Genomic DNA, 19,603 nt, shown 5'->3' on the forward strand with positions numbered 1-19,603 from the left:
AGCAATTCCCCTCAAGATGCCTCGCTATTTTCTCCTTGATCACGGATTCTAACGTTTTACCTACAACAGACGTTAAACTAACCGGCCTATAATTCCCTGCCTTTTGCCTGCCACCCTTCTTAAACAGCGGCGTAACATTAGCCGTTTTCCAATCTTCCGGCACTTCCCCGGAATCCAGCGACGTTTGGAAAATAATCACCAAGGCAATGAAGTTACTGTGAAAATCCCCTAGTCGCCATACTCCAGCACCTGTTCGGGCACACAGAATTTAGCATGGCCAATGCACCCAACCAGGAAGGAAATTGGAGCACCCGGAGGGAATATGTTTTCCTGTATTCCCTCCCAGAGTTTCTTTGAAGGAAATGAAAATACTTATGTTTACTCCCTAGATAATATATGTTTTGCATGTACTCCTATGTTTTACATAGAAGCTAGTAACATAGTGGTACAGTTGTTAGGACTGCTGCCTCACAGCACCAGGGACCCAGTTTCAGTTCCCGACTTGGGTCACTGTGTGGAGTTTACACGTTCTCCTTGTGTTTGCATGGGTTTCCTCCGGGTGCTTCAGTTTCCTTCCTGGTTGGGTGCATTGGCCATGCTAAATTCTCTGTGTGCCTGAACAGGTGCTGGAGTATGGCGACTAGGGGATTTTCACAGTAACTTCATTGCAGTGTTGATGTAAGCCTATTTGTGACGAATAAATAAACTTTAACAGTGCAGCTTAGAAATTAATTATAATCAGACGACTGGAATTGAAGACTTTTCAATGTGTCATTTTTGTAATTATGATTTTCCATCTTTTAACGCTAATTTGAAATGATTAAAATCCTTTTTGAAACAATAGCCAGACCAGACAAAGATAATATATTGAATTTCAGACTCAATTGTGCTGTTGTGCAGATCTGCATCTCTGCAAAGAGGACAGGGAGGGAAGTACTTTTACTATGAGTTAGAGATCAAAACCTGAGGATTGTGCTGAATAATTCACTGAGTGTTGGGAGAGAAGGAGGGAAGGGAAAGATCTGGGAAACATTAATTTTAAAGATATGTTGGAAACTACACATCGTTTCCAACATTCCAATTTTATAGTTTAACTTGAACAGTGAAGTTTTGTTCTTATGTCACGGGTAGATAGGTTTCTGATAGACAGGGGAATTAAGGGTTATGGGGAGAAAGCGGGAATGTGGAACTGAGCCACGACAGATCAGCCATGATCTTATTGAATGGCGGGGCAGGCTCAAAGGGCTAGATGGCCTACTCCTGCTCCTATTTCTTATGTTAACAACATAAATCTACTTTGAAGAAATTTGTTCTTTGATGTGTTTAAATAATCAGCATCACAAGACGCTGCTTTTACTTTTTAGGCTTATTATTTTTTAAGTCAAATGCACCTATATTCAGGCTAGTGTGTATTCAGTATATTAAGATCTGGTACTTTCAAACTATAACTGATTTGTTATGTGGAAATCATTGAGCAGCCTAAGGTGGCTTACTGTTTACTTTGGCCCTGTTCTATAGCTGAGACCTTCAGAAGATGAAGAGAACACTTACTTGTATGATCTAGTGGTGACAGTGGCACACATTTTAGATCCTCGGACTGGTGGTAATCTTGTGGCACATATTAAGGTTGGGGAAACGTATCATCAGCGGAAGGAGGTACAGTATGATTTGCTGCCAGATGCTTTCTACACTGGTAATGAGAGTGGTCAGTTCTAAGCTACTGTAAGTAATGCTGTTAGCTCAACTGTTTCATTAGAGGGAGAAAAATCAACTCTACAAAATGTAAAGTGTTTAAGTACTGTAAGATATATCATTCCTAGGATCTTGTCAGATTATCAGTTGGCCTTGTTGCAGCTGCTTTGAAACTGCTGTCCACTGTCCTTCCAAAATGCTGAACAATTAAAGAATCTCAAAACCTTATCAAGTGAGATTTCAATAAACAGGGATGGGGATTTGCCAAATGGCAGTTGCCAATTCTAAAATGTGAGAGAATCTTTCCATTTTTAGAAGTCGTAGGTTGGTATTTGGTAAAGTTTTAGCAATGAACCTCCACCACCACTTAAGACCAATAATTTTTCCTTTAGTTAATTTTTTTGAATTAATTTTTTTCCTTGGACTCGAGTATGCATCAAGGCATCACTGAGGGCATCCAACTCCTGTATTCATTGGCATACTAGCATAACCTTTCTGTTGTATATCAATAGTAACATTTTCATATTTACACTGTTTTCCTTTGGGTAATTGACACTGCCTTTTGGATTGAGGACAGGAGTCTCTGGAAAGGTGTTGATATTTGTCAGGGTTTCCCCAATTCAGTAATGTATGAAACGGCTGTCTTAATCCAGCATTTAACATGTGTATCTCACACCGTACTTTATGTTTCAGGGTGTCACTCACAAACAGTGGTATCTGTTTAATGACTTTCTCATAGAACCAGTTGACAAGGTAATAAATGATGGTGACTTTATCTTTTTGGTATTGAAACCATGTTGAGGGAGAAGGAAAAGGAAGGAGGAAGGGTAGCAACATTTGAAATGCATTCTTTGTTCATGTTTTGTGATTTTGCCCTAAGAATAGATCAAAAATCTTTTTCCATGATAGCTTATTATCTCTTCCTTCCCCCTCCCACACGCAAAGTATGTTGATAATTCAGTTTAGTGGAAGCAACAACTGGCTATATCAATATTGCTGCTAAGTGCTACTACAGTAATATGTGACCCATGACTCCACATGGTTCTGAGTTTCAGCTTGTGGTCATTACAGGGAAATGTGAGCGTGGCCAGCAACTTCAACATGCAGAGAAAAGATTACTCTTGCACAATTTCTAGCCATTTAGAATATGTAACTGGGAGGTGGGTGAGGACAAAAGTGAATAACTAAGTGTAACAGTATATAGGCATCCTGGTGAATTTTACCAGACTAATAGAATGCAGGTTTGTGCCCTGGTTCCATGTATAACAAGCTCCTACTGTTAGCTGACTGGAAGTAGAAGGGGGAAGGAGTTAAGATTCAAAACTGAAGCTAACAGCTTCACAGATGTGGAGAATCATTGTTAGACATCATCTAATAGAAAGTTACAGAATAATGTTGGCAAGAGGCCTGTTGAGAAGCTTACCTGATGAACCACTTAGACAAGAGTGTCACCTGTCACATGGGAATCTAAAGAAGAAATTCTCTTAAATGGGAGGTTGGTGAGAATTTTGTTGAAGTAGGGATTTAAAATTGGCATTTTGTTTTTGCAGTGTGAAGCTGTGCAGTTTGATTTGAGTTGGAAGATTCCCTGTATTCTGTACTACGCTAGACGGAATCTGAATTCCAAATACGACTTAACCAGTAGGTAACATTTATTGAATTATCAAATCATGAATTGCTGACTGGAGAAGCATAGGATTATCTGGAAGAAACCCAAATTTACTCCACCCTTGGTACAATATTATTTGGGTAATGCCCAGCATACTGCCTTTAGCTTGTTGACCCCTAACAATATGTGTATCAATATGGCAAGAGAAAGTAGTTAATTGCACTGTACAATGTAATACTGAATTGCATAGACCAAAAATATTGCAAATTTGATGACCAGTCTCTGCTGAGTTTGCTGACATAACTGGGGAAGCAGAAGGGATTGCTACAAATAGTAGGAAAGAACTCAAACGGGGAATTAGAAGGGCAAAAAGGGGTCATGAAATGTCCTTGGCAGACAGGATTAGGGAGAATCCTAAGGCATTTTATTCATACATTAGGAACAAAAGAGTTGTCAGGGAAAAAAAATCGGACCTCTCGGGGACAAAGGAATTATGCTTAGAGCCCAAGGAAATAGGGGAGATCCTAAATGAATACTTGCATCAGTATTCATAAAGGAGAGGGACATGTTGACTGGAGGTGTCTCAGAGGGAAGTGTGGACCCATTAGAGAAAATCTCCATTACAAGGGAGGAAGTGTTAGGTTTTTTAGGGAACATTAAGACTGATAAATCCCCAGGGCCTGATGGCATCTATCCTAGACTGCTCAGGGAGACAAGAGGTGAAATTGCTGGGCCTCTGACAGAAATCTTTGTCTCTTCATTGGACACAGGTGAGGTCCCTGAGGATTGGAGGATAGTGAATGTGGTACTGTTATTTAAGAAGGGTAGCAAGGATAACTCGGGTAATTATAGGCCGGTGAGCTTGACATCCGTGGTAGGGAAGTTGTTAGAGAGGATTCTTAGAGATAGGATGTATGCACATTTAGAATAGAATAATCTCATTAGTGACAGACAGCATGGCTTTGTGAGAGGGAGGTCATGCCTCACAAATTTGGTGGAGTTTTTTGAGGAGGTGACAAAAACAGTTGACGAGAGAAGGGCCCGTGAATGTTGTCTATATGGATTTTAGTAAAGCGTTTGACAAAGTCCCTCATGGCAGGTTGGTGCAAAAGGTTAAATCTTATGGGATAAAAGGTGAGGTGGCTGGATGGGTGGAGAACTGGCTTGACCACAGAATGCTGTGGATATGCTGGCGTTGGACTGGGGTAAACACAGTAAAAAGTCTGACAACACCAGGTTTAAGTCTAACCGATTTATTTGATAGTCAACTCACAAGCTTTCAGGGTTAGTCCCTTCGTCAGGTGAATGGCCAGAACTCTCCATTCACCTGATGAAGGGACTAACCCCGAAAGCTTGTGAGTTGACTATCAAATAAATCGGTTGGACTTAAACCTGGTGTTGTCAGACTTTTTACTGTGTTGACCACAAGAAGACAGGGTAGCAGTGGAAGGGTCTTTTTCCAGCTGGAGGTCTGTGACTAGTGGTGTTCCGCAGGGCTCTGTACTGGGACCTCTGCTATTTGTGATTATATATAAATGATTTGGAAGAAGGTGTGATTAGTAAGTTTGCGGACGACACAAAGATGGCTGGACTTGTGGATAGCGATGAACATTGTCAGAGAATACAGCAGGATATAGATAGGCTGGAAAATTGGGCAGAGAAATGGCAGGTGGAACTTAATCCAGATAAATGCGAAGTGATGCATTTTGGTAGAACTAATGTAGGGGGGAGCTATACAATAAATGGCAGAACCATCAGGACTATAGACACACAGAAGGACCTGGGTGTGCAAGTCCACGGATCCTTGAAGGTGGCATCACAGGTGGTGAAGAAGGCATATGGCATGTTTGCCTTTATAGGACGGGGCATAGAGTATAAAAATTGGTGTCTGATGTTACAGCTGTATAGAACATTGGTTTGGCCGCACTTGGAATACTGCGTCCAGTTCTTGTCGCCACACTACCAGAAGGACGTGGGGGCTTTAGAGAGACTACAGAGAAGGTTTACCAGGATGTTGCCTGGTATGGAGGGTAGTAGCTATGAGGAGAGATTGGGTAAACTGGAGTTGTTCTCCCTGGGAAGACGGAGAATGAGGGGAGAACATAAGAACATAAGAAATAGGAGCAGGAGTAGGCCAACTAGCCCTTCGAGCCTGCCCCGCCATTCAATAAGATCATGGCTGATCTGTCGTGGCTCAGTTCCACATTCCCGCTCTCTCCCCATAACCCTTAATCCCCTCTCTCATCAAAAACCCATCAACCCGCGTCTTAAAAATATTTAGCGAGGCAGCCTCCACCACTTCAACGGGCAGAGAATTCCAGAGATTCACCACCCTTTGAGTGAAGAAGTTCCTCCTCAACTCTGTTCTAAACCGCCCCCCTTTTATCTTGAGGCTATGCCCCCTAGTCCTACTATCCTTTCTGAGCAGGAAGAGTCTCTCCACCTCTATCCTATAGAGACCTAATAGCGGTGTATAAAATTATGAAGGGCATAGATAGGGTGAACAGTGGGAAGCTTTTTCCCAGGTCAGAGGTGACGATCACGAGGGGTCACAGGTTCAAGGTGAGAGGGGCGAGGTTTAACTCAGATATCAGAGGGACATATTTTACGCAGAGGGTGGTGGGGGCCTGGAATACACTGCCAAGCAGGGTGGTGGTGGCGGACACGCTGGGATCGTTTAAGACTTATCTGGATAGTCACATGAGCAGACTGGGAATGAAGGGATACAAACGAAGGGTCTAGTTGGACCAATGAACGGCGTAGGCTTGGAGGGCCGAAGGGCCTGTTTCCTGTGCTGTATTGTTCTTTGTTCTAAATAGCTACAGAACCTATGGGCCAAAGTACTGGAAAATCATCCAGGGTCCTTGCTGCTGTTCACTAATCACTTAGGTAGAATAGCCATGGTAAATTGTCCCTTAATGTAAGGGAAATCCGCAGGGTAAATACATTGGGTTACAGAGATAGGAGTTGGGTAGGAGTGTGGTTGGTGTAGCCTAGGTGGGCCAAATGGCCTCTTTCTGCACTGTAGGGATTCTATGATTCTTCACCCTGACTTTTTTAATCCTTCCTTTACTAATATACATAATTTACATCAGCGAAACAGGCCTCTCAGCCCAACAGCTCTATGCTGATGACCTGTTTAATATAGGTGGTTGTTTTTTCTGTTGAAATCATCAGATGGATCTCTTGTCTCTGTGTCTAAATCATTCCATGTATTTCTCAAAATTTGTTTTAAATGAAGTACACCAGTAATAATAATTTTGCTAAATAATAGATATCTATTAATTGTGCCTCAACCACTTAATACATCAGTGATAAAGGCAAAATACTGCGGATGCTGGAATCTGAAACAAAAACAGAAAATGCTGCAAAAACTCAGCAGGTCTGACAGCATCTGTGGAGAGAAAATAGAACCAATGTCTCGAATCTGGATGAGAAATGGGCTCTATTCTCTCTCCACAGATGCTGTCAGATCTGCTGAGATTTTGCAGCATTTTCTGTTTTTAAATCAGCAGTTATTGGAGCAGTGCACACAACATTCTGCTCTTCCTGATGTGAGAAGTACGAGGAAGTCATTCTGTAAGTGTCCAGAATGCTAGAGCCCAAAACCTCTCTGATTTGGTGGTGCTATTATTTCTGCAACCCTGCTTCCAATTAGGGGATAGTTTATTCATATGATTGAGTTCATATTTTCTAATCTCCAGCGCATATACTGGCCTGCTAATTACAAGTCTGTTTTATCAGTAATTAATTAAATTATTTTCCCCCTTCAGTAAAGAATCCAATTGAAGCTAGTGTTTTGCTGGCAGAGGCGTCCCTTGCTAGAAAGCAGCGAAAATGTCATGCAACTTTCATCCCACTAATGCTGAATGAAATGCCCCAACCCAGTGACTTAGTGGGCTTGGATGCAGAGTTTGTTACATTGAATCAGGTATGTATCAAACAACTTGAAAAAGGAGTCAATTTTGCAAACCTGCCTGGGGAAGGTGTCTCTGTTTAAGTTTATTTTTCATATAATACTCCAATTTTACCATAAATTTTTGGACAACAAATTGCCCCATTATCTGCCTTCCCTCATTCCCCATCTCCAAGTCAAGAAAGTGAGAGAGTGCAGGCAATTAATGACACCAATCTCCGATTGGTGAATGACCAACATGCAGGATTAAATAATATGGTCCTTATGGAAATGTTGTACTGGTGTAATAGAAATACCCTTTTTTGTGGTTAAGTTACATTATTTGGCCAGAGTACAAGAGCTTTAGTCCACATTTAGCCCATGTGATACCTGTAACTAATTGATGGCATTGGGTGTCAAATATTCCATTTCTGAACACTAAGTGTGATAATCCATGTGCTGGGCAAACCGATATTTTCATTTTTGTGTGATGTCCCCTTTCAGACTGAAGTGGGAGTATTCTGAAAGAGGGTTCATTGATTTCCTGATTATGATATCATTGGGTTCCAAAAAATGTCCATGTTACCTGAGATTGCCATGGAGATGAACCGCTAAGCAGCAACCGGTAAATAGAAAGCCAATTACAGTGGAATTGGCTCAGCCTGTTTGGCACTTCAGAACACAGAGAATTTGTGCAAAGAGCAAACAGTAAGGTTCTCTTCAAATGGAGTAGCTTTCGGTTTGGTAATCATCAAACGGATCTTGAGTTGGTCTTTGAGAATAAGGCAGACAGAGACTGCGTGTGATATACAGTTGGAAAGAGCAGAGAGCTGAAGACTGGAAGACAAACAGGTTGTGGATTGGACAAGACCCATCACTGCTGTTTGTATTGTAAAGCCCATCAGATCATCTGAAGGCATGTTAGAGGGGAGCCTCTGGGGGTTCTATGCTACCAGGACTGCAGTGACCCAAGTGAGAGAGGGTTCATAGGCAAGAGCCTTGTTGGTGGTAACTGTATTCAGGGATATCAGATGGAGCACAGAAGCTGGTGAATGCGACTTGAGGGCCAAAACAATTGACTGGAAAGTGAGAGACCCTATAGAGCAGAGGCCAAGTTGGAAAGACTGAGAATTGAAGATGGTGCCACATTTGTGTGAGAAGTGATGCAAGTACTTTTACTTACGTTAACTATATCTTTGATGTATCAACTATTTAAAGTGAAATTTACCTCTTTGAAATATCCCTCACCTGGTAACTAGTGGTTGAATTATATTGATTTTAGCCACTTGGTAATACACAACTTGGCTGTACATGAGACATATGTTGAAGCTTTTCCTCTGACAATTATCAAGCCAGATGCAAAAATGCCTGATTTCAAAGGGAACAACAATTTATACTGCACGGAGAAAAGATGCTGATTGGTTGGGAAGTCAGCTCTAGTCGAGCTGTTGCCATGGTGAATGCACCAGGGAACTATTGTTCCCCCATGATTTTGTTTATTCAAAAAATGCATTATTTTGTTCTATTTCTTTTGCTGGCAAAGGACAAGTCCTTGCATATGAATGTATAAAGCAAACGTAAATGAGCTACATTGCAAACCCGACTGATAATCTTAGGAATGTTTGAACAGCCTGTCAGGCATGTTCTGTTTGATCATGGCTGATCATCCACCTCAATCCACTTCCTCACACTGTCCCCGTATCCATTAGTCTCCAGAAATCTATGGATCTCTGTCTTTAACATGCTCAATGATTAAGTTTCCACAACCCTCTGGGGTAGAGGATTAACCACCCCCCAAGTGAAGAAATTCCTCTTTATCTCGGTCTGAAATGGTCTACCCCTTTTCCTGAAATTATGTCTCCTGGCTTTGAGCTCACCAGCCTGTCGTGCTCTGTAAGAATTTTGTAAATTTCAATGAGGTCATCCTCATTCTTCAAAACTCTAGGGAATATAGACACTGTTCCCTTATAAAACAATTCCATCATCCCAGAGATTAATCTGGTGAATATCTGTTGCCACTCCTCCTTTGGCATGTATATCTTTCTTTAGAACATAAGAACATAAGAAATAGGAGCAGGAGTAGGCCATCTAGCCCTTCGAGCCTGCCCCGCCATTCAATAAGATCATGGCTGATCTGTCGTGGCTCAGTTCCACATTCCCGCCCTCTCCCCATAACCCTTAATCCCCTCTCTTATCAAAAACCCATCAACCCGTGTCTTAAAAATATTTAGCGAGGTAGCCTCCACCACTTCAACGGGCAGAGAATTCCAGAGATTCACCACCCTTTGAGTGAAGAAGTTCCTCCTCAACTCCGTTCTAAACCGCCCCCCCTTTATCTTGAGGCTGTGCCCCCTAGTCCTATTATCCTTTCTGAGCGGGAAGAGTCTCTCCACCTCTATCCTATCCATCCCATTCATCATCTTATACGTCTCAATGAGATCTCCCCTCATTCTTCTAAACTCTAACGAGTACAAGCCTAGTTTATTCAGCCTCTCCTCATAGCTCAACCCCCTCAACTCCGGCATCAGCCTAGTAAACCTCCTCTGCACTCCCTCCAAGGCCAAAATATCCTTGTGTAAATATTCTTTAGCTAAGGAGACCAAAACTGTGCAGAATACTCCAGGTGAGGTCTCACCTAAGCTCTACATAATTGCAGACATCGTTACTCCTGTACTTAAATCCCTTCTCAATGAAGGCCAACATATGATTTGCCTTCCTAATTGCTTGCTGTACCTGCGTGCTAGCTTTTTGTGACTCAGCAGCATGAATATCCAGGTCCCATTGGATGCCTGCACTTCCCAACTTCTCACTATTTAATAAGTACTCTGACACCTTGTTTTTCGACCAAAGTGAATAACTTTGAACTTAGTCACATAGCCATCTGCTATGTTCTAGCCCATTCGTTTAGCCTAAGTCCTCCAAAGCCTCCTTGCATTCTCCTCACAACATGCATTCCCACAGTTTAGTGTCATCAGCAAATTTGGACATATTACAATTGGACCCCACATCCAGATCATTTATATAGATTGTGAACAGCTGTGGACCTTGTACCACTCCTTGCAGTACCCCACTAGTAAAAAGCCTGCCACCCTGAGAATGACCCTGTTTGTTCCTAATCTTTGCTTTCTGTCTGCTAACCAATTCTCAATCCAGAAGTGTTCTGCCTATTGTGAACAGCCACTAGGATGTGCCATTTGATACAATCCACCAATTGTTGGGATGTACAGCCTACATTAGCAGGCATCACACTGGCACTGAAATTTATATGCCACATTAATCGTTTGTGTGGTAAGCAGAGAACATCTTTTTGGCTTGACGGCAGCATCCGTTTAGTGGAAAAACCACTTCTGTTGCCACTGCATAGTTGCAGCGTGAAATGAATAGCTTCACCTGTTGCTCAAAATTTTGAGCTACTTTACCCTTTCAGGGTAACTTGAGGTAAACTGGGCAATTTTCAAGTCTTGGGCTCATTTGTGAATATGCACAGAGATACACAACAATCAATTATCAGATTGGAGTAGCATATACAGCAACCTATCTTCTGCAGGCAAAAGGAGTATGTCTAGACATTACATCTTTTTTGAATAAGCAAAGATATGGAGAACTATAGTCCCCTGGAGCATTCACCAAGGCAACATCTTAACCAATCAGACCTGACTTGCCAACCAATCGGCCCCATTTTCTCGTTGTTGTTCCCTTTGAAATTTGGTATTTTTGTGTCTGTCCTGATGAGTACAAAATGCTTCGACAGCATGCCTCATCTTTCAACAATACTATGTTGATTTTGGTTAGTTTCTTACTGTAAGAGTTTTAAAAAGTGAAATCTTGTCCAGTGATTTTCTTTTTATTGATATCGTGGAGATTCCTTTTTTCAAAAAGTAATCCATTTGTATGGGGACCGTAACATGAGATTCATTGTTTTCTAGTGAATGTTTCCTAATGAAGTCAAATAAGATTTTTAAACATTTTTACGATAGTCTATTATTTGGCTTTTAAGATAATTAAGATCATTCCTATTAGTCAAGCCACTGCAGATTGTGTCTAACGAAAGAAAATTCAAAATAGAACAATCTGCTTTAAGTGTATAAATTTTGTGATCTCTGATTCCCGCCCAAAGTTAGATGGCACAGTTTTATTTGCTGAAGTCACATTTGGTTTTTTTTTGTTTGTGATGTTTTATACTACGTGATACTTGCAGGAAGAGGCAGAGCTGCGTAGCGATGGAACAAAATCCACCATAAAACCAAGCCAAATGTCAGTTGCCAGAATCACATGTGTGCGAGGCCAGGGACCGAATGAAGGGGTTCCCTTCATTGACGATTACATCTCCACACAGGAGCAGGTAATGTGATGGAGCCCATGGTGGTCTGGATGTGACTGTCTAATTTGGATGACCTGTGTTTTGAAGTTGATGTATAGAAGCATGTTGTTTATATTACTAACATAAATTCTTTGAGCATTCAAATTAATCAATTGTCTGACACTGTATTCTCAGTAATAAAAACACTAAGTGGCTGGAAAAACTCAGCATGTCTAGCAGCATTTGTGAAGACTGAAACAGAATTGATCTTTGAATCCAAAGTGACTCCTCTTTGGACTCGAAACATTAATTCTGTTTCTCTCTTCACAAATGCTGCCAAACATTCTGAGTTTTTCCAGCATTTTCAGTTTTTATTTCAAATTTCCAGCGTCTGTAGCATTTTGCTTTTATTTTACTGTATTCTAAGTTTTCAGCCACTGTGCTGGGATTATTTCTTTGGGCTAAGCAGAGAGGCACCAGAAATCAAGTATCTTTGCAAGAAGGGAAACCATGCCAGCTCATTGTGCCACCAGCATAGTATGAGTAGCATGTTGGCCACCCTCCTTTTCAGCTCCATGATCTGAAATTGGTAGAAAGAAGAAAGTATACTTTTTGTACATTAAATGTTATAGCACAGGAGACCATTTGGTCCATCATGTCCATGCCAGCTCTCTGAAAGAGCAACTCAGCTAGTCCAGTTCTCTTTTGTTCCCTCAAATCTTTTCAGATAATTAACCAATTCCTGTTTCAAAGCGACATTGTGAACCTGCCTCCACCACAATCTCAGGAAATGCATTCCACATCCTAACTGCTCACTGCATGAGAAATGTTTTCCTCATGTCACCTTGGGTTCTTTTGCCATTCACCTTAAATCAGTTTTCTCTGGTCTGGACCATTCTACTCCTGGGAGAAATTTCTCCCTTTCTATTTTGTCTAGACCGCTCACAATTTCGAACGCATCGATCATATCTCCTCTCAACCTTCCCTTTTTTAAGGCAGACAGCCACAGCTCTTCTAATCTACCTTGTAATTGATCCCTAATTTCTGGAACCATTCTTGTAAATCTATTCTTCACCCTCTTGAATGCCACTTCGTCCTTTCTAAAATGTGGTGCCCAGAATTGGATACAGTACTTCATTTGAGACCAAACCAGTGCTTTGTAACGGTTCAACATAACCTACTTGCTTTTGTACTCTCTGCCTCTACACTAAGTCCCCACTTACTGTTGACTCACTTTACACCATTTCACTTTAACATTGTTAATAACATAATTATTCATTTAACAGCACCAGTTTCACTTTAACATTGTTTGCTACAGACCTCCTGTCCTGTGGGCTGCCTGCTCACATACCTTTACCACAGTGCTTCTGCACTCGACCCTCTTCCCCCATCTCACTCCTGGCCTTGCTTTGCCCCCACCCCCACCCCCCGTTTGTTCTTCAGCTGTTCCGTCCTGGATCCTGCCTGAGCTCACACTAAAGTCCTGTTCTGACGTCCAGCTAGTGGAGAAGTCGGTTGGTGCAGGTAGCCCTGGGGCCCCAGCTGCTACCTGCACCAATCTTTGCTGGGTCTGGTCAGTCTAAAAGTACTTTCAGTGGGTGAAGCATTTTACGCTTATTGTATATTGTATTTCTTTTACTGTATATTTAGTGATGTATTTTATTTTGTAAGTTATTTCAACTAGGAATGCATAGAGGTGACACGGTGGCACAGTGGTTAGCACTGTTACTTCATATCGCCAGGGACCTGGGGTTTGATCCCCGGCTTGGGTCACTGTCTGTGTGGAATTTGCACATTCTCCCCATGTCTGCATGGGTTTCCTCTAGGTGTCTGGTTTCCTCCCACAGCCTGAAAGATGTGCTGGTTAGGTGCATTGGCCCGAACAGGCACCGGACTGTGGCGAATAGGGGAATTTCACAATAACTTCATTGGAGTGTTAATGCAAGCCTTACTTGTGATTAATAAATAAACTACTTATAGTGGTGCACACGTATGGTACAGTATTTCAACTTGTACATTATTCTTTGTGGGCAAGAAATGCCTGAACGAGCCTAACTCAGGCTCCCATAGGAATCAATTTAAAGCCAATGATTTAGTAAAAGTTGTTTCACTTAAAGTTGCGAATTTCAAAAGCACAACCACAATTTAAATGAGGATTCCCTCTAAAACCCAGGATCTAATATGCCTTATTAACCACTTTCTCACCCTATGCTGCTTTCTTCAATGATTTATGAACATATGCCCACAGATCTGCTGGCACCTGCTCCCCCATTAGAATTGTATTCTTCATTTTGCTTTGTTGCCTCTTGTTCTTCCTCCCAAAATGTATCACTTGTTACATCTCTACATTAAATGTTATCTGTTTCATGTTTGCCCTGAGCCCCCTCTCGCTCTATGTGTCTCTCTCGCTCCCTCTTGCTTTGTCTCTCTCTCTCTCTCTCTCTGGCTCTGGCTCTCTCTGGCTCTGGCTCTCTGTCTCTCGCTCTGGCTCTGGCTCTCTCTCGCCCTGGCTCTCTCTCGCCCTGGCTCTCTCTCGCCCTGGCTCTCTCTCGCCCTGGCTCTCTCTCGCCCTGGCTCTCTCTCGCCCTGGCTCTCTCTCGCCCTGGCTGTCTCTCGCCCTGGCTGTCTCTCGCCCTGGCTGTCTCTCGCCCTGGCTGTCTCTCGCCCTGGCTGTCTCTCGCCCTGGCTGTCTCTCGCCCTGGCTGTCTCTCGCCCTGGCTGTCTCTCGCCCTGGCTGTCTCTCGCCCTGGCTCCCTCTCGCCCTGGCTCCCTCTCGCCCTGGCTCCCTCTCGCCCTGGCTCCCTCTCGCCCTGGCTCCCTCTCGCCCTGGCTCCCTCTCGCCCTGGCTGCCTCTCGCCCTGGCTCCCTCTCGCCCTGGCTGCCTCTCGCCCTGGCTGCCTCTCGCCCTGGCTGCCTCTCGCCCTGGCTGCCTCTCGCCCTGGCTCTGGCTCTCGCACGCTCTCTCGCTCTCTCTCCCTCTCTGGCGCTCGCTCTGGCTCTGGCTCTCTCTCTCTCTGGATCTGGGTCTCTTTCTCTCTCTCTGTCTCTGGCTCTCTCTGTCTCTCTGGGTCTCTTTCTCTCTCTGCCTGTCTCTGGCTCTCTCTGGCTCTGTCCCTCTCTCTGGCTCTGGCTCTCTCTCTCTCTCTGGCTCTGGCTCTCTCTCTCTCTCTCTGGCTGTCTCTCTCTCCCTGGCTCTGGCTCTCTCTCTCTCTCTCTCTCTGGCTCTCTCTCTGGATCTGGGTCTCTTTCTCTCTCTCTGGCTCTCTCTCTCTCTCTCTCTCTCTGGCTCTGGCTCTCTCTCTGGCTCTCTCTCTCTCTGGCTCTGGCTCACTCTCTCTCGCTCTCTCTCGCTCTGGCTCTCTCTCTCTCTCTGTCTCGCTCTGGCTCTCTCTCTCGCTCTGGCACTCTCTCGCTCTGGCTCTCTCTCTGGCTCTCTCTCTCTCTGGCTCTGGCTCACTCTCTCTCTCTCTCTCTCGCTCTGGCTCTCTCTCTCTCTCTGTCTCGCTCTGGCTCTCTCTCTCGCTCTGGCACTCTCTCGCTCTGGCTCTCTCTCTCTCTCTCTCTCTCTCGCTCTGGCTCTCTCTCTCGCTCTGGCTCTCTCTCTCTCTCGCTCTGGCTCTCTCTCTCTCTCGCTCTGGCTCTCTCGTTCGCTCTCTCTCTCTCTCACTCTCTCGCTCTGGCTCTCTCTCTCTCGCTCTGGCTCTCTCTCTCTCTCGCTCTGGCTCTCTCGCTCTCTCGCTCTGGCTCTCTCGCTCTCTCGCTCTGGCTCTCTCTCTCTCTCGCTCTGGCTCCCTCTCTCTCTCGCTCTGGCTCCCTCTCTCTCTCGCTCTGGCTCTGACTCTCTCTCTCTCGCTCTGGCTCTGGCTCTCTCTCTCGCTCTGGCCCTCTCTCTCGCTCTGGCCCTCTCTCTCGCTCTGGCCCTCTCTCTCGCTCTGGCTCTCCCTCTCGCTCTGGCTCTCCCTCTCGCTCTGGCTCTCCCTCTCGCTCTGGCTCTCCCTCTCGCTCTGGCTCTCCCTCTCGCTCTGGCTCTCCCTCTCGCTCTGGCTCTGGCTCTCTCTCTCTCTCTCTGGCTCTGGCTCTCTCTCGCTCTGGCTCTCTCGCTCTGGCTCTCTCTCTCTCTCTGGCTCTGGCTCTCTCTCTCTCTCTCTCTCTGGCTCTGGCTCTCTCTCTGGCTCTGGCTCTCTCTCTCGCTCTGGCTCTCTCTCTCGCTCTGGCTCTCTCTCTCTCTGGCTCTCTCTCTCTCTCTCGCTCTGGCTCTGTCTCTCACTCTGGCTCTCTCTCTCGCTCTGGCTCTGTCTCTCGCTCTGGCTCTCTCTCTCGCTCTGGCTCTGGCTCTCTCGCTCTGGCTCTCTCTCTCTCTCTCTCTGGCTCTCTCTCTCTCTCTGGCTCTCTCTCTCTCTCTCTCTCTCTCTCTCTCTCTCTCTCTCTGGCTCTGGCTCTGGCTTTCTCTCTCTCTCCGGCTCTGTCTCTCTCTCTGGCTCTCCGGCACCCTTTCTCTCTCTCTCTCTCTCTCTCTCTCTCGCTCTCTCTCTCTCTTGCTCTGGCTCTCTCTCTCTCGCTCTGGCTCTCTCTCTCTCTCGCTCTGGCTCTCTCTCTCTCTCGCTCTGGCTCTCTCTCTCGCTCTGGCTCTCTCTCTCTCGCGCTCTGGCTCTCTCTCTCTCGCTCTGGCTCTCTCTCGCTCTGGCTCTGGCTCTCTCTCTCTTGCTCTGGCTCTCTCTCTCTTGCTCTGGCTCTCTCTCTCTTGCTCTGGCTCTCTCTCTCTCGCTCTGGCTCTCTCTCTCTCTCTCTCTCTCTCTCTCGCTCTGGCTCTGGCTCTCTCTCGCTCTGGCTCTGGCTCTCTCTCTCTCTCGCTCTGGCTCTCTCGCTCTGGCTCTCTCTCTCTCTCTCTCTCGCTCTGGCTCTCTCTCTCGCTCTGGCTCTCTCTCTCGCTCTGGCTCTGGCTCTCTCTCTCTCTCTCTCTCTCTGGCTCTGGCTTTCTCTCTCTCTCCGGCTCTGTCTCTTTCTCTGGCTCTCCGGCGCCCTTTCTTTCTCTCTCTCTCTCTCTCTCTCTCTCTCTCTCTCTCTGGCTCTGTCTCTGTCTCTCTCTCTCTCCGGCCCTCTCTCGCGCTCTCTCTCTCTCTGGCTCTGGCTCTCTCTCTCTCTGGCTCTGTCTCTCTCTCTCTCTGGCTCTCTCTCTCTCTCTCTCTTTCCGGCGCCCTTTCTTTCTCTCTCTCTCTCTCTCTCTGGCTCTGGCTCTGGCTCTCTCTCTCTGTCTCTCCGGCGCCGTTTCTCTCTCTGGCGCCCTCTCTCTCTCTCTCTCTCTCTCTCTCTCTCTCTCTCTCTCTCTCTGGCTCTCTCTCTCCCTCCCTCTCTCTCTCTCTCTCTCTCTCCCCGGCGCCGTTTCTGTCTCTGGCGCCCTTTCTCTCTCTCTCTGGAACCTAAAAAAGAGAGCACTGAGAAAAGAATGGTTTGATAGAGCAGACGCAGCACAGATTCGTGAAGGGGAAGTTGTGTTTAACAAATTTATGGGATTTCTATGAGGATGTGACTAGTGCGGTAGACAGAGGGGAACCGGTGGATGTGGTGTTTTTAGATTTCCAAAAGGCGTTTGATAAGGTGCCTCACAAAAGGTTGCTGCAAAAGGTTCGGGTGCACGGAATTGGGGGTAAGGCGTTAGCATGGATAGAGGATTGGTTGTCTAATAGGAAGCAGAGAGTTTGTATCAATGGGTGCTATTCTGGTTGGCGGTTGGTGACTAGTGGAGTGCCGCAGGGATGGGTGCTGGGGCCTCAACTATTTACCATTTATATAGATGATCTGGAGGAGGGGGCTGAGTGTAGGGTGACGAAATTTGCTGATTACATGAAGATGAGTGGAAAAGCAAATTGCGCAGAGGGTGTGGAAAGTCTGCAGAGAGATCTGGATAGGCTGAGCGAGTGGGCGAGGACCTGGCAGATGGAGTATAATGTTAGCAAGTGTGAGGTTATCCACTTTGGCAGAAATAATAGTAGGAGGGATTACTATTTAAAGAGCGAAAAGCTGCAGCATGCAACGGTGCAGAGGGACCTGGGGGTCCTTGTGCACGAATCGCAAAAACCCAGTCTGCAGGTGTAGCAGGTGATCAGGAAGGCGAATGGAATGTTGGCCTTTATAGCGAGGGGGATAGAATATAAAAGCAGGGAGGTCTTGCTGCAACTGTACAGGGCACTGGTGAGGCCGCAGCTGGAGTACTGTGTGCAGTTTTGGTCACCGCACTTGCGGAAGGATATATTGGCCTTGGAGGGAGTGCAGAGGAGGTTCACTAGGCTGATACTGGAGATGAGGGGGTTGGACTATGAAGAGAGACTAAATAGACTGGGTCTGTACTCGTTGGAGTTTAGAAGGATGAGGGGGGATCTTATAGAGACATATAAGATGATGAAGGGGATAGATCGGGGAGAGGTAGAGAGATTTTTCCTGCTTAGAAAGGATAGCAGGACTAGAGGACACAGCCTCAAGTTCAGCGGGGGGGCAGTTTAGATCAGAGTTGAGGAGGAACTTCTTTACTCAAAGGGTGGTGAATCTCTGGAATTCTCTGCCCGTTGAAGTGGTGGAGGCTGCCTTGCGGAATATATTTAAGTCACGGGTAGATAGGTTTTTGATAAACAAGGGAATTAAGGATTATGGGGAGAAAGCAGGAAAGTGGAACTGATCCACTTCAGATCAGCCATGATCTTATTGAATGGTGGGGCAGGCTCGAAGGGCTAGATGGCCCACTCCTGCTCCTATTTCTTATGTTCTGTCCGGCGCCCTTTCTCTCTCTCGCTCTCCGGCGCCCTTTCTCTCTCTCGCTCATTCACTCTCTGGCATGCTCTGTGGCTCGCTCGCTCTCTGGCTCTTGCTCAGGGAGATGTTTTGTGTCTTTCCTCATGAAGACAGACAAAAAATATTTGTTTAGTTTCTTTGCCATTTCTTTTTTACCCATTAAACCATCTCCATTCTCCACCTGTAAGATGCCCATATTTTTCTTTAACTTTTTTTCTTTTTGCATACCTATAATAAGCTTTTTCAGTCCATTTTTATGTTCTTTGCTAGTTTATTTTCATGTTATATTTTCTCTTTCTTTACCAGTGCTTTGGTTCTTCCTCACTGAATTGCAAATCCTGAGGCTTATTTTTTTGGCACCTTTATATGCTCTTTTTGATCTGATAGAATCCTTAATTTCTCTTGTTAGCCATAGTTAGATCACTTTTCCTACTGGCTTTTTGCTCCTTAAAGGAATGTAAATTTGTAATAATTATTTTACTGTTAACCATTGCCTGTCTATCATTATATATTTTAATATAGTTCCCCAATTGACCTCAGCCAGTTTACTCCTCATATCTTCATAGTTTCCTTGTTTAGATGGAAGACCCTAGTTTTGGATTGAACTACATCATTTTCAAACTTCATGTAAAATTCTCGTCAACTTTCAGTACAGCCAACCTTTCAAATGCATCATCTTGATGAATTTTTAACCGATCCAGTGCCATCTACTGCCACCTGATTTTAGAATCAGAACCTTCTTTGGTGAAGATTGATGCAAAGTACTCTTTTCATCCCGAAGCCATGCCCTTTGCATCCATCTATGAATCCCCTTTTTGGCCTGGAACTGACTCCTCTCCTTTTAGTATTGACTTGCCAATAGGAGACTTTTGGATTCCCTTTTCCATTAGCTGCTCATAGTCTTCTCATAGTCACTCTCTGCTTTTTCTTACTTCCCCTCTGAACTTTATATCTTCAGCCTGTTTCTCACTTGTATTATCAACCTAACATTTGTATTTTTTCTGCTTCATTTTGCTCTATCATTTTTAAATTGTGGGGAGCTTTGGCTTTGTTTGTGCCACCATTGTAGAAATGTACCTTGACTGTGTCTATACTATCTCCCCTTGGCTGATGGTTCAATTTCAGTTTTGCCTGCCAATCTTTGATTCTCGTTTATCTGGGCCAGCTCTGTTCTCGCCCATTAAAATTGGCCCTCCTCCAGTTAATCCCTCTGGATTGCTTCTTGTTCTTTGCCATAGCTAACCTAAACCTTCTGATAGTATGAACACCGTTTCTTTAATGGGTACATCACCCGTTTGCTAGAACTAGATCCAGCAATGGCTCC

General features: G+C 44.9%; 1 protein-coding gene across 8 annotated transcripts in view; it reads left to right on the forward strand.

Annotated features, from left to right (window-relative positions):
* Positions 1 to 19,603, forward strand: part of pan2 (poly(A) specific ribonuclease subunit PAN2) — a 145,956-nt gene that overhangs the window by 68,718 nt on the left and 57,635 nt on the right. For all 8 annotated transcript variants that reach the window (XM_080218084.1, XM_080218083.1, XM_080218087.1 and 5 more), the window contains 5 exons: positions 1,519 to 1,656; positions 2,386 to 2,445; positions 3,243 to 3,333; positions 7,075 to 7,232; positions 11,395 to 11,538. In XM_080218084.1, the coding sequence (XP_080074210.1) occupies positions 1,519 to 1,656; positions 2,386 to 2,445; positions 3,243 to 3,333; positions 7,075 to 7,232; positions 11,395 to 11,538 (591 nt within the window). The remainder of the gene's footprint in view (positions 1 to 1,518; positions 1,657 to 2,385; positions 2,446 to 3,242; positions 3,334 to 7,074; positions 7,233 to 11,394; positions 11,539 to 19,603) is intronic.

Source organism: Carcharhinus amblyrhynchos, chromosome X (assembly GCF_965287045.1).
Source record: "Carcharhinus amblyrhynchos chromosome X, sCarAmb.v2.hapA, whole genome shotgun sequence".
Lineage (NCBI taxonomy): Eukaryota > Metazoa > Chordata > Chondrichthyes > Carcharhiniformes > Carcharhinidae > Carcharhinus > Carcharhinus amblyrhynchos.